This window comes from Hydra viridissima, unplaced genomic scaffold (assembly GCF_058129835.1).
Source record: "Hydra viridissima isolate aposymbiotic clone 2 unplaced genomic scaffold, HvirCarnegie_v1 scaffold_6, whole genome shotgun sequence".
Taxonomy (NCBI): Eukaryota; Metazoa; Cnidaria; class Hydrozoa; order Anthoathecata; family Hydridae; genus Hydra; species Hydra viridissima.
In genome coordinates, this window is record NW_028324305.1 from 17,316,598 (window position 1) to 17,329,925 (window position 13,328).

Genomic DNA, 13,328 nt, shown 5'->3' on the forward strand with positions numbered 1-13,328 from the left:
AACTTATAAAAGTAATGAGCTTACAGTTAAATGTTTATTGAAATAATTTTAGTCTTTAACAAGTAATTCAGACCAGTACATTTACAAACAACTTCTTCATGGAAAAGAGGACAATGTTTTCTTCAAAGATGCTGTTGCCAACATGCTTCGAACACTTCATAATGAAAACTTGATGTCTCAAAATGATGTTCTCAAGTATATTGGTAAGCATGTTACACAAGTTCAGAAACTACACTCTAAGCCTTTGATAACACTTTGTTTTTGTAAAGTATTTGCCCTATTTTAATATTATTTAAGAATGTTAGAGCTCATACTTAATTTTAATCAACTTGATAAAACAACATTGTTTTATAGATCTCAGACTAAAAACAAAACCAGGTTCATAATATAAATGCTTCATGTAAATTAATGCTTTTTTAAATGACTTTCTTTTTGATTTGTCTCAGTAAATATTTGGTTTATTTCCATTATGTCAAACAACTTTTTCAAACACTCAGTCAACCAGATAATTAGAAAATAATACCTTTGAGCTTAGAAGTCTCTACTTTGCTTGTTGTTAAACTACGCTATCAGTCAAAACTATAGGTCCTTTTATAATTCTCAACTTATTCACACTTATTACTCTTAATAAATGATAATAACAAGGTAACCTAATTGATGATAGTGTAATGCACTACCTAAGAAAAAACACTGATCTCACTTTTATTGACTAAAATTAAAATAACTAGTAACCATAAAATAAAAACAACTTTATGTCCTATGAACATAAAGTTGTTTTACTTTAATTATGATTATAATTGAAAATTATCTTATTTTTTTTTTAAAAAGAATAATTTAAAGTATTGCTTTCAGTGAAATGAAACATCTACAATTGTTAAAAATCTAATAAGTGTCTTAAAAATAGGTATAGCTTTTTTCATTTTCCTGCAATGAAATATACATTTTAGGCATTAAAAGTTAGTTTATTTTGAAGAAAATTATTTTTTACTTTCTAAAAAAGTCTGTAAAGAAGTTGAAAGCTTTAGGGTTTACACACTGTAGTACAAAAATGCCATGACACTAACCAAATTGGTGAACCAATTTATTATTAATTTACATAAATCATCCATACATTGATGTTATACTGAGATATTGAAACAAAGCTGCAAATAATGTAATGATAAATTAAGTCTTATTTTGTAAATTAGCCCAATTTGCTTTTCTAGATAAAATTCTTATACAAATCTAATGAATGACATAATTATATGCTGGCAGTGATGCATTCTTTTGATTCTCTTTTTTTTTCATTGTTTTTAAGTAAAATGAAGCTAGAAACGATTTGAAATGTTAAATTATTGCTCATTTTCTTGATTTGAAAATTTTTGAGAATTAGGCATTTACAGTTATCTTCTTTAATTTTATATAGCATTTGTAGCATTTTATGACTAGTTATAGGGAGAGGGGTGGGAGAAGGGAAGATTAGTATCCTTATTGCAAATCTTTTTACTTAAAAAACTTTTCGTAAATGATGGAAATTGTGATATCAAAAAGGAGTAAATTTTGATGAAGGTATGCAAATGAGAAGGATAGTTATGTTTATAACAGGGTACCCATTTAAAATGTCTTTACACTCTTTAAACTTAAAATTATGCTTTTAATATTTTTTAGAAGTTGAGTATATTTTGTAGGTCTACGCTTCAGAATCAAAGTTAATTTACCTGAATGGACAAGTGATGAAGATGTTGGAAGATATTTGTTTCAAAACTGTGTGTTAGTTCATCTTGAGCGAATTACAGACAAATTCAATTTACTTGTGTAAGTTTTATAATTTTCCATTAAAGTTTATCAAATATTTATACTTTGTTACTTTGCATAATCTACAGTTTAAGGCATAAAATAAATAACTGACTATTTTCTTGAGTTTAATTAAACTTTGCTCAAAATAAACTTCATCTTGTCTTCACAGTTATACCCAAAAGTATAATGAGAGCTAATTTATGACAATTTATGAAAATGCTATCAAGTTAACAAAAATATATAATTTGTGTCTCGCTCATTTGTCACAAAATCCTTTAAAATAGTTTGACACTTAAAAATGCATTAAATTTTTTCTTAAGCTTTTTCTTAAGTCTTAAGCTTTTTCAGAGCTGAAGCTTGTAAAAATATACCAATTAGCTTTAAAGGAGTAAAAAACTAATTTCATTATTAGTTACATGACTCAAAAGTTATTTGCTCTTGCTAATGAAAAATGTGCTGAAGAAACACCTGATAATCCAATGAACCAAGAGGTTCTCCTTGGAGGGCACACTTATTTACTTGTGTTGAAGGTAAGATTTTTTTTTTTTTTTTTTCTTTACTTAAATTTTAGAATTTTTTTTTTTTCAGAAATTTTTATAAAGATAATTCTAACATTTCTTACTGTTGTTTTATATTATTCGATGTTTTATTTTGTTTTGTTAGTTTTATTTGTATTTATCTTTCCCAAAAGAGTTGAATCTCAGAAGCTAAGAGGGAAAAAAAACTTAGTTGAAAAGAATTGTTTGTTTTTTTTTTAATTAAACTATAATGGGAAATTCATTTAAACTTAAAAGCCAGTTTAAATGAATTTCTCATTACATTAAATTGTACCAACTTTATTAATCAATAATGCTGACCAAAATATCAAGTGTTGAAAAAATTTCAACCATTAATATCCCTTTTTTTTTTTTTTGGTATAAGCTCTTTATATATTATTAATTTTAGGATAAATTGGAGAGTTGGCTGAATGTGGTTAAATTGGCTTTAGTAAAAGAGATCAATAGCAATAAACAGCCAAAAAAATTTGAGTTAAATCAAACTGCAATATTAAGTTCTTTCAATAAATCAATTGATATTGGAAAGAGTATGGAGTCATTTCTTGCTACAGGAAATATTTTATCAAAATCTGGTTTAGGCCTCATGCAGGTTAGTTTTATGCCCTCTGATTGATATGTGGCCATGAACAACAGTTTTTGACATCACAGCATGTCTAAATCTGACATACAAAAGAACTAGAATTTTTTTATATCATATGCAATTAAATCATAATTACAATTTTTCATAAATATAGATCATTTGCTCTGCAATTTGCTTATTCTTCAACATGCTCTGACTATCTGTTGTATATTTGTTTACAGAAATTGTTCAATAAGTTAACAACAACTGTCACTGTATACTTGGACAATAAAACCCATAGAAGAATAACCTATACATACATTCTTCTGATAAAAACATTAATAGGCTCATTCATTTTTTGCATAAGCCAATAGTAATCTTAACATTAGGCAAAACTATAAATTTATAATTATATTTCACAGAACTGACATTTTAAAGGAGAAAAAACTTCAATCCTCTGCAGTCAATATTCATTAAATGTTCACCTAAAATATATTCTCATCATGTTCCATTAAATTTCCATTTTGTATAAAACACAGTTTAAGCGATTTTAAAAAAAACTTAAAAACAAAAACTTCTTAAAAAGTTCTACATTCTGCATCTGAAACTGTTACATTTAAATCATATTTTCTAATAACATTGGCAAGCTCAGTGTTCAATACAAAAATGTGCTAAACATTGAGAGAAAATGTCAAAAGTCCCTTACAACTGGTAAGAAATTCAACAATTTCTGTTCATCACTTGGCAATTATAAATCTTTATCAATAGAGACAATGAGCTTTGGACCATCACCAAAGCATATTACAATCAAACAAGTTCTTTTTTCACTGCATTTAATGTGCCATGGGGAATAATTTAATGCATATTTTTATTACTGAAGTTTGTTTCTAAAACTAAATTCTGTACTACTGTTTTGGTCACACTTATCACATCATCTAAAACTAGTATATGTACTTAAATAAATATTCTTAAGTAAATATAAAAATAGATAATAACATGAAAAATATAATTTTTTATAATTTTATTTTTATCAAATCTTGTTTTCATAATCACAAGTATTATTTTAGGCTACAGGCATGTCTGTGGTAGCTGACAAATTAAATTTTATGCGTTACTTATCACATTTTCGATGTATTCATCGTGGTGCTTTTTTTGCTCAAATGAGGACAACATCTGTACGCAGACTGCTTCCTGAAGCATGGGGTTTCCTATGTCCTGTTCATACACCAGATGGTGCTCCATGTGGGTTACTTAATCATTTGGCTGCACCTTGTTTGGTAGAGCTTTATTTATTTTTTTTCTAATAATTTTAAAATGCTGGTATTTCAATTAAATAAGTTAATTAAATTAGTTAAGGTTTGTTAAATAGTTTTTTAATCAAGAAATTTCTTCTTTATTGTTCCTTTTGTTCCCTTGTTTTAAAATTTTGATTTTGCATGCACATTTAGGGGTTGTAAAGAACTTTTAAAATAAAGTTTGTGGAACAAAAATTCATTTTGTATTAATAGTTTAAGGTAATCAGTTCAACAGCAAGGATAATAGATTTTCATTAAACTATCTGCTTTCAATAAATTATATGTTCAAATGTATAAATGAAAGAAAAAATTGATTTATTTTTAATCCCTTAATAAATAGATTATTAAAATAAATAAGTAAATTTGAATGCATTTGCCAAATAATTCATATGCCCCTCAAAAAAAAGTTTATTTAGTTCATTAGCCATATTGTGATTTATTTAGGTAGAAAATACAACGCAACCGTCCAATAACCTAATAAAACTTCTGGTTAAACTTGGCATGCAACTGTGTGATATGGATACAGTAACTGACACTTATCCAGTTCTACTGGATGGCTGTGTTATAGGAAAATTAAGAAGTCAAATTGCAGAGGAAGTCTGCAAGAAACTTAGAGTTTTTAAAGCTTTAAATAAGGAAAAGGTATTTATAGCTTCTGCTTTTTTATTATTATTGTAGACATAATCTTTTCTGATATTTAAATGTTTATAAAATTTGTCATAAAGAGGCATTATACAGGTAATTAATTGTAATTTATAAAAGCATGTGAACCTCTTTATAAGTTTTCTCTTTTCACTTTCACTAACTTAAGTTTTTTTAGGTCCCTCCTACAATGGAGATTACTTTTATTCCAAGAACAAAGTTTGCAAGCCAATATGAAGGAGTTTTCCTATTTACAGATGTTGCAAGAATGATTCGCCCTGTTTATAATTTACTTACGAATACAGTAGAATATATTGGATCTTTTGAACAGGTACTAAAACTCATCTAACATGCAACAAAAAATAAAACTGCTTCTAAATTTGTCTTAAGTGATGATAAATTAGTGTCTTTCTTTTATAACTGACATTCCACTGTAGCTTCAGATAAACAAATTTGGTATTTATTAAATATAAATTATTTTTAGAATTCAGGATATAAATTTGTTGTCAATTTTATTTAAATTGTATTATCGTAGTTTTTGTGTTACTTGTTTCATTTGTTTTGTCATAAAAGTAGTGCATCATTCTTTAAAGTTAACTTGAAGCCTTCAGAATGATTTTACTTTTACAAAAGTTACATCATTCTGAAGAGTTTAAATTAGTAAAAAGCCCCATTGTATTATTGATTAGTTAATCTATTGTTAAACAATTTAAGTGTTTTGAATTCTAATTTATTCAAAAATTTATATTTTTTCATAGGTATATATGGATATTGCAGTATGCTCTGAGGAAATACATGTAGGAGTAAGTTATCATTCAAATATAGTTTATAGTGATTAGTTTCTATAACTTCATCTCCATTTTATACAGATTTTAATGCAAGAATGGATAAAATGGCTGATAGATAAAAATAAGAAGTGTTAAGGAAGTAATTTTTTTGAAATTATTTAATACAGTCGTAAGTAAGGGTATCCAATTGAAAATTGAGCTGTATTAGCTCTATAGATTTTAGAGAAAGTACTCAATTGCATACAAATAGATTTAAATTGTGGAATTAGTGATTAATAAAAATGCTGGTTAACTATTTGTCTTTATAATTTAGAAAACCACTCATATGGAGCTAAATGATTGTGCTATGTTAAGTGAGTTAGCTACTTTAACACCTTATTCTGATTTTAATCAAAGTCCAAGAAATATGTATCAATGTCAGGTGATTTACATTTAATTGTTTTTAAAGTATTTATTTAGAAGAACTTTAAGAGTATATTCTGCAATATATTTAACTAAATGCTTTTATTTTATGTCGGATAGTACAGTTAGATAGATAGTACAGTATCCAAACAAAAAAATTCATTATAAAACTAAACTCTAGCAAGCAAAAAAAAAAAAGTTTTTGAAAATTTTTATGATTATTTTGAAAGCAAGTTTAATGAAGATTTCAGATGACAAAAAACAAAATAATGCATTTTCTTTGCTCAAAATTTATTAATTTTTTAAGGAGTTTTAAAATCTTAAAATATAATTATCTGAACATAAAGTTTTCAGAGTAGTAATTAAAAAAAGATTTTAAAGCAATAATTCAAGATATTTTGTTATCAAATAATGAGTCATCACTAATAATTGACCGATATTTTTCAAAGCGATTGACTTGTCATTGATGTCATCAAGAATGTGAGTTAATTCCAAGGAGTGCCTGCGAGCTCAATGCAACTTAGTTATTGAATTGTTCAGGCATTGAGATTAGTATAAGAAATGACTGGAATGGTATTAGGAGCCAGCAGCTTGATTAAAAGTATAAAACCTTTAGATGTGTGAAAAACCAGCCAAGATCAAGAACTAAATGCAAAATGACACCCAGAATAGATTGATAAATTGTCCAAATTATGCAGAAAAACCAATTTTTATCGGCACCAAAGGTGTCAAACCTTCTTGAGAAAGAACTTGGAATTCAAATGAACCTGTATACTGTTCAAAATCAGTTGAAACATTGTGGGTTTAATGTAAGAGTTCCATGGAAGAAGCTTTCTTTCGAAAACCCATTAAGCACAAAATTTTGTATTTGCTGAGAAAAATGTACACATGTTGTCATTTTGTAAGAAAATTTTGTAGGCTGATGAGTCAAAATTTAATCTTGTGAAGTTCAATTGAACTCAAACAGTATGGAGAAAGGAATGCAAATCAAACTCAATTACATTCAAGGAACAATTATGTTTGGTGGAGGTAATGTTATGGCGTGGGGATCGATGGATTGGAACAGGGAAATTGGAGTTTATTAATGGATTTATGGACTCGGAGGTTTATGTCAACATTTTAATAAAATCTTTTAGTCTCTATTTGAAAACTGCAAATGGGAAAACATTTTATTTTTCAACAATACAATAATCCCAAGCATATGTCAAAGAAAGCTACTTGAATGGTCAGGTCAAAGTCCAGATCTCAATCTAATTGAATGCTTTTGGGCTGTTCTAGATTAAAATGTTGGCACGTGTCTAGAAAAAAAAAAAAAGAATCTTGCTTCAAGGAGCTCGGGCTCAAATTAATCTAGATACAACAAAAAAAGTTCCATAAATCAATGCAAATTTAACAAAAGTCATTAAAACCAATGGTGGCCCAACTCGATACTAAAAAGTTTTTAATCTTAATTAAATTTGCTTTCAAAATAATCGCAAGAGTTTTCATCAAAAAATTACTCCTTTTCTTAAGTAACTTGCCTGATTTTATTTTTCAAAATAAAATTTTTTGTCCAGATACTCATTTCTCTAACTGTATATCAAACAATTTCCCAAATTTTACAATTTGTAAGTGAATATCATTATTCGATTCATTAATCTATCAATTTATACCAAGAGTAATGAATCATTAAATATCCAAATTTTATATAGATCTTTATATGTAAAATAATCACAGAACATAACAATTTTTTGTTTAGACAACAGCATTTTTACTAGTCTTATTTAAAGAAAAATGGTTTTAACTTTCTGGATTTGTGAAGCAAAGCAATAAAAACAATTCAATAAAGTTATATTAGAATTAAAATTGTTTTCGCAATCATTAATTTAAATAGTTTTACATATCCTTTAAAAACTCTGCAATAAAATATTTCTACTATAACACCTCCTTTTTAACCATTACTTTAAAGTTGATTTTTTTTTTTTAGATGGGTAAACAAACAATGGGAACCCCTTGTCAAGCACTCAAGTATAGATCTGACAATAAAATGTATAGAATACAAGTATGTTGACATTTAACTTTTAATTAGTTTGGCAAATAGTATGAATGGGAAATCATTTTACTTACATAGTTTTATTAAAGAACACATTTTACTTTGAATTTCTTACGAAAAGTTGTTCAGAGTTGTTAAGCAATTTTTTTCTGTTAGACTCCTCAAGCTCCACTTGTTCGTAACAAGACTTACAATGATTATGGTGTTGATAACTTTCCACTTGGAACTAATGCTGTGGTTGCTGTCATATCATATACAGTAAATTTTTTTAAAATAAGATTTAATGAAAACTTCTTAAATTAAATTTAAAAGTTTTAAACATGTTGAGTCTCAAAAATTCTGTTAATACAAGAAAGTCATGTGGTATCGCAAGCTAAATTTGATTTAAGTGTCAGTTACAAAAACCAGACTTGCATAGCATGTTTTGTCTAACGCCCAAAGTTTTTAATGAATAGAATTTTTATAGTCATAGAAAAATGGTGAAAGTAATGTTAAATCAAGCTAAAGAGTGCTAATAATTCTGTATTACAAATATTAACGTAGCACAAAAGAGTTAAAATTTAAAGTTCATTAAGTCAAAACTCAAAATCATATTTATACATTTTTTAAAAGCTGTGTTTTTGATAAAAAAAAAATAAAAATATATCGATTCCTTTTTTTTTTCTTTTTTTTTCTTTTTTTTTTTTTTTTGTAAATTAGGGATATGACATGGAAGATGCTATGATAATTAATAAATCTTCTCTAGAACGAGGATTTTGTCATGGACAAATTTATAAAACTGAGGTTAGTTTAAGATTTTATTATTGTTGGTGTTTTTTGTTATTATTATTGTTCCAGTATATATTATTTCATTCTTTATCAAAGATTGCATTTTAAGTTGGTTGTTTACTTTTTTGTTTAGGTGATTGATTTAGAAAAAGTTGATAACGATCGTAGTGGGTGTGTCTTGAGATTTGGTGATTATAAAATTTTTTTCCATAAACATTTAAGATTCTTATGTTTTGGTGTGTAAGTAAACCCTAGATTTTTATTTCAAAAAATAAGTTTTAATTTGAACCAAGTTTATTTTTAGGCTTAGCAATTACTTTAAATTATGATTTCATTGATCTTTTTTATTAGCCAAGTTTTTTTTTTAACTTTTCTTTTTTTTTTTTCTTCTAAAAGCTTTTTTGTTTTGTTTTGTTTTGTGTTCTTTTAATCTTGATAAATAGATTTTTTTTGTATTGCAATAGTATGAACTCCGTATCTTTAGGGAGTGATGAAGAAAGTACATTTTTCAAAAATGGTCTTTTATGTAAAGATGGTTTACCTCCTATTGGTCGTTTAATACAGCAAAATGAACCTTATTATTGGTATTATTTTACTCTAAAAGTTTCTTCAATGTTGATTTTTTTCATGAAGTTCTCTGTAAAATTCTTGTATAGTTTTTTATTAAAAATGTTGATTTTTCCAAACCTGTTTGCAAAGATGTTTTGTAATTTATATCAAAACACATACCAATAATGTGGTACAAAAGGTTCATAAAGTTACAGCTGTTTGTATTTGTATACAGTAGTGATATGAAAGAACCTAAATTAATTATCAATTCCTTCGCCATAATGACTATAGTATCAGTCCTTGGGATGGTTTCTAAAGTTGATACAGTTATAAGTTTAAAACCATTAGTTTGTTATTGAGTTACTAATTAGTAAATTATTTGGAGATTCAGGTGCTATTATTATTATTATTATTATTATTATTATTATTATTATTATTATTATTATTATTATTATTATTATTATTATTATTATTATTATTATTATTATCATTATTGTTAATATTGTTGTTGTTGTTGTTATTGTTGTTATTATTATATTTTATTTTATTTTGTCCTAAAAAATCCAACAACTTCCAGTACAAATATAGTAAATTAATAGATAGTCTGAATTTAACCCCCACTAAGCTCCAAAAAAATTTTGAAATTTTGTGATAAGGGTGATACCAAAGCATTTGAGCAAACCCTGAAATAGTCTCTCACTTACTGGATATAATGCAGAGGCAAACATGAAGAATTGAGAGTCTCTTTGTCAAATTATTATGTAAAACTCAATCCCAGAGCATAAGACTTCTAAGTGATAAAATGGTCTGGAATTGAGTTTGATGCATTAAGTTAAAAAAAGTTAGTTTGGTTTTTTAACAAGGCTTAAGATAATTTTAGCAAAAAGCAAGTTTTCTAAAATTCTTCTGACAGTTTTTATCACCTGTTGTCCTTTTATTTATACTTTTTTTTACTATACAACACATTTGGTTATGTTTCCAGTTTTTGTGGTTGTTTTTAATCCTGCCATTTTGCAGCTATAGTTTCAGGGCTTACATAAGGCATTTTTGTAAGCTAAATTGTAAGCCTAAATTTGTGTTGTTTCCCGTCTTTGTATTGTTCTTTTGTTGTTTTTTTAATAAGAGATTTTATAGCTAAGATTTGTAAATGAAGTTTTGTGCATTTGTATTAACTATCTTTTTGCATACCTAGGTTAATGATAAAAAAGGTTTCACACTAATCCATGTATTGTAGTGTGGCTTCAAAACCCTTATTAGTGAAAACACTGGTTTTTAAAAATATTTTCTGATTCAATGTTTCAGCTATTACCACCTCATTAATGGTCAATACAAAACAGTTCACTACAAACAAATGGAGCCAGCTTTTGTAGATGATGTTAGATATATTATTTATACTTCCCTTTTTACATCTTGAAGTTCTTTTAATTTAATGCCATGTTGTAACTTATTGTTATATTGTCGTATTGTTTTTTGTTTATGATAAAACTACCATTAAGAAAGTTTCATGAACTATTTGTCTCTATATTTAGATTAAAATATTAGGTACTGATAAAGGTGACAAAGAGCTGATAAAGGTTTCAATAAAACTACGTATTCAGGTTTCCTTTACTACATTCTATTGTTAGATTTGTTCTTAGTAATTGTAATTAACTATACTGCTCTGTATTCCATGGTTGAGTTTTATTACAGGTATTCAATAGGATTTATATAAATTTGTGCTCTTAAAGACTTGGAAAAATTCTTTAATGTAATGATTAGACAGAAAAATTGTTGGTACTTTTAATTATGGTATTGGTACTTTTTTGTACACCACATGTTAGATCTCTCATTTGCAAATTGTCCAGAATGAAAATAAGTGTTGATGGTCAGTTCTTTTTTTTTTTTTTTTTTTTTCTTGTTCACAGATCAAGATCTTGTAATTAAATAATATTACTGATCATTTTTAAAAAAATTAGTTTGATTTTTTAGAAATTCTTACATTCGAGTTTTAAAAGCCTGAATAAGGATACTCGCTGATAGTACTATTTTATTTAAATTCTCAGACAGCAAACCAGTTAAACCACAGTACGGATTTACAGTTGAAAGTTGATTCAGTTAAGGGTGTACAGTAAGTTTTATGCAGTTAAGATCCTTTAACTCTAAGAAGTGTGCCAAGGTAAAAAAAAATGTGATTGCTATAGAAATTTGTAAGAAATTTTATATTTTTAGATGAATAGATTACATTAGTAGAATTGCTAAGTATTTACCTTCATCTGGCTGCATAGGTGCAAATGTAACTTTTGCGATTTTAAATGGTGATTAGTTTATTGATAAACTTCATAGGATGGCTCTAAGTTACTAAAAATAAATCTAGATAATATTGTACTTATAGTGCCTGATAATCTTGCAAAATTATGCTGCTTGCCAAGGGTTAACTTAATGAATAATGTATTAATACAAGGAAATTAAAAACTAGTGAGCTTTAAGGTCTCCTTTCAATTCAAATTATGCACCCACCAAATCAACTTGTAGATCTAATAGGCTTATATTATTTTTTAAATATTTTATTTATACTATGATAATGTTGTATGTTTAAATTACTTAGTTTAAGTATATATGATATTTAAGTTGTATCAAAGACTCAAAGAGATCATCATCATCTCATATTTCTCTAATAAATAAATATGCTGCTGCAAATTTTGTAAAAAAAAATTGTTTTTTTGATAAAAATAAGGAATATATTTGCCACATTTTTTAAAAATGTCTTCAGCATCTATGACAGTTTTAAAACAACTCTTTAACCTGGAACAGGTGGTTTGAATGTAGTCCATGGGGATCTTGTTTAACTCATTCTTGATAACAGCCTTCAAAAAGTACATAAAGATTTGGGAATATTGACAACCCCTTGACTTAAAAGCTGTTTTAGATTGTATTTTATATTTAAAAGCTAATGTCACACTTAATGTCAAATCACTACACATGAAAAAATAATTTCTTTATCTTAGAAATTTATAATACTAGAAAAATTCTAGCTTCATCAGCAATACTAAAAAAAGAGATTTTCTTGAGTATTGTTACTGATACTACTCAAATAACTTATTTCCAAACTCATCAAATAATTTGATTTGAATTTGAAGCAGCAGTTTTGAGTATTGTTACTGATACTACTCAAATAGCTTATTTCCAAACTCATCAAATAATTTGATTTGAATTAAACAGCAGTTTTGGAGTGCTCTTCTTTCAGGAGAATGATAGTAATCCAGTCCCTTTATTTTCTATGATGTGACCAGATCATTAAACAAGTTAAATTGGCTACTTGACTTCTAATAAGTTATTTTTTTGAATATTTTATCTAGAGATATTTTATATTAATTGTAGAGGAACCCTATAATTGGTGATAAATTTGCAAGCAGACATGGTCAAAAAGGAATTTTGAGGTAAACTAGCTAATTTAAAATTGTAATAGAGAATTCAAAACGTTAAGCTTCTTTCATTTGCTGTATCTGATTTTTTTTTTTTTTTTATATAGTTTGAAATGGCCTGCTGAAGATATGCCATTTACTGAGTCAGGCATGATACCAGATATAATTTTTAATCCACATGGGTTCCCTTCGCGTATGACAATTGGTGAGCCTTATTATTTTAAATTAGTAAAAGAAATTGTTTTTTTTTTTTGTTTTTTTGTTTTTTTTTCTTATTTACATATTATAATTATTCTTTTTTCTTTCTATTAGGTATGATGATCGAATCAATGGCTGGAAAATCTGCTGCTCTTCATGGTATAACTCATGATTCAACACCTTTCCTTTTCTCAGAAGATGAACCTGCAGCTCATTTTATGGGAGAAATACTTGTAAAAGGCAAGATTAGATAAAAGTTAATATTAGTATAATTAAAGGATATTTAGAATTGTCAGGCAAAAATTAAAGAGTTATCTTAGGTTTTTAATCTAATTAATACAGCACAAGTTATCAAAATGAT

At 26.8% G+C, this 13,328-nt stretch overlaps 1 protein-coding gene across 2 annotated transcripts in view; it reads left to right on the top strand.

The window, feature by feature from the left end:
• The window catches only part of LOC145189834 (DNA-directed RNA polymerase I subunit RPA2-like), a 29,579-nt gene that overhangs the window by 13,820 nt on the left and 2,431 nt on the right, over positions 1-13,328 (top strand). Inside the window, exons 9-27 of one of the 2 annotated variants that reach the window (XR_016453505.1) lie at positions 53-203; positions 1,668-1,794; positions 2,189-2,306; positions 2,722-2,922; positions 3,960-4,169; positions 4,632-4,829; positions 5,008-5,160; positions 5,588-5,632; positions 5,931-6,038; positions 7,986-8,060; positions 8,208-8,309; positions 8,797-8,834; positions 8,953-9,007; positions 9,304-9,403; positions 10,671-10,743; positions 10,898-10,966; positions 12,726-12,784; positions 12,877-12,974; positions 13,082-13,207. Coding sequence is in view for 1 of the 2 variants with exons in the window: in XM_090091020.1 (XP_089947146.1) it covers positions 53-203; positions 1,668-1,794; positions 2,189-2,306; positions 2,722-2,922; positions 3,960-4,169; positions 4,632-4,829; positions 5,008-5,160; positions 5,588-5,632; positions 5,931-6,038; positions 7,986-8,060; positions 8,208-8,309; positions 8,751-8,834; positions 8,953-9,007; positions 9,304-9,403; positions 10,671-10,743; positions 10,898-10,966; positions 12,726-12,784; positions 12,877-12,974; positions 13,082-13,207 (2,152 nt within the window). In the remaining variant the exon portion in view is untranslated. Of the gene's footprint in view, positions 1-52; positions 204-1,667; positions 1,795-2,188; positions 2,307-2,721; positions 2,923-3,959; positions 4,170-4,631; positions 4,830-5,007; positions 5,161-5,587; positions 5,633-5,930; positions 6,039-7,985; positions 8,061-8,207; positions 8,310-8,750; positions 8,835-8,952; positions 9,008-9,303; positions 9,404-10,670; positions 10,744-10,897; positions 10,967-12,725; positions 12,785-12,876; positions 12,975-13,081; positions 13,208-13,328 lie in introns of both variants that reach the window. The other variant, XM_090091020.1, reaches the window with a different exon arrangement.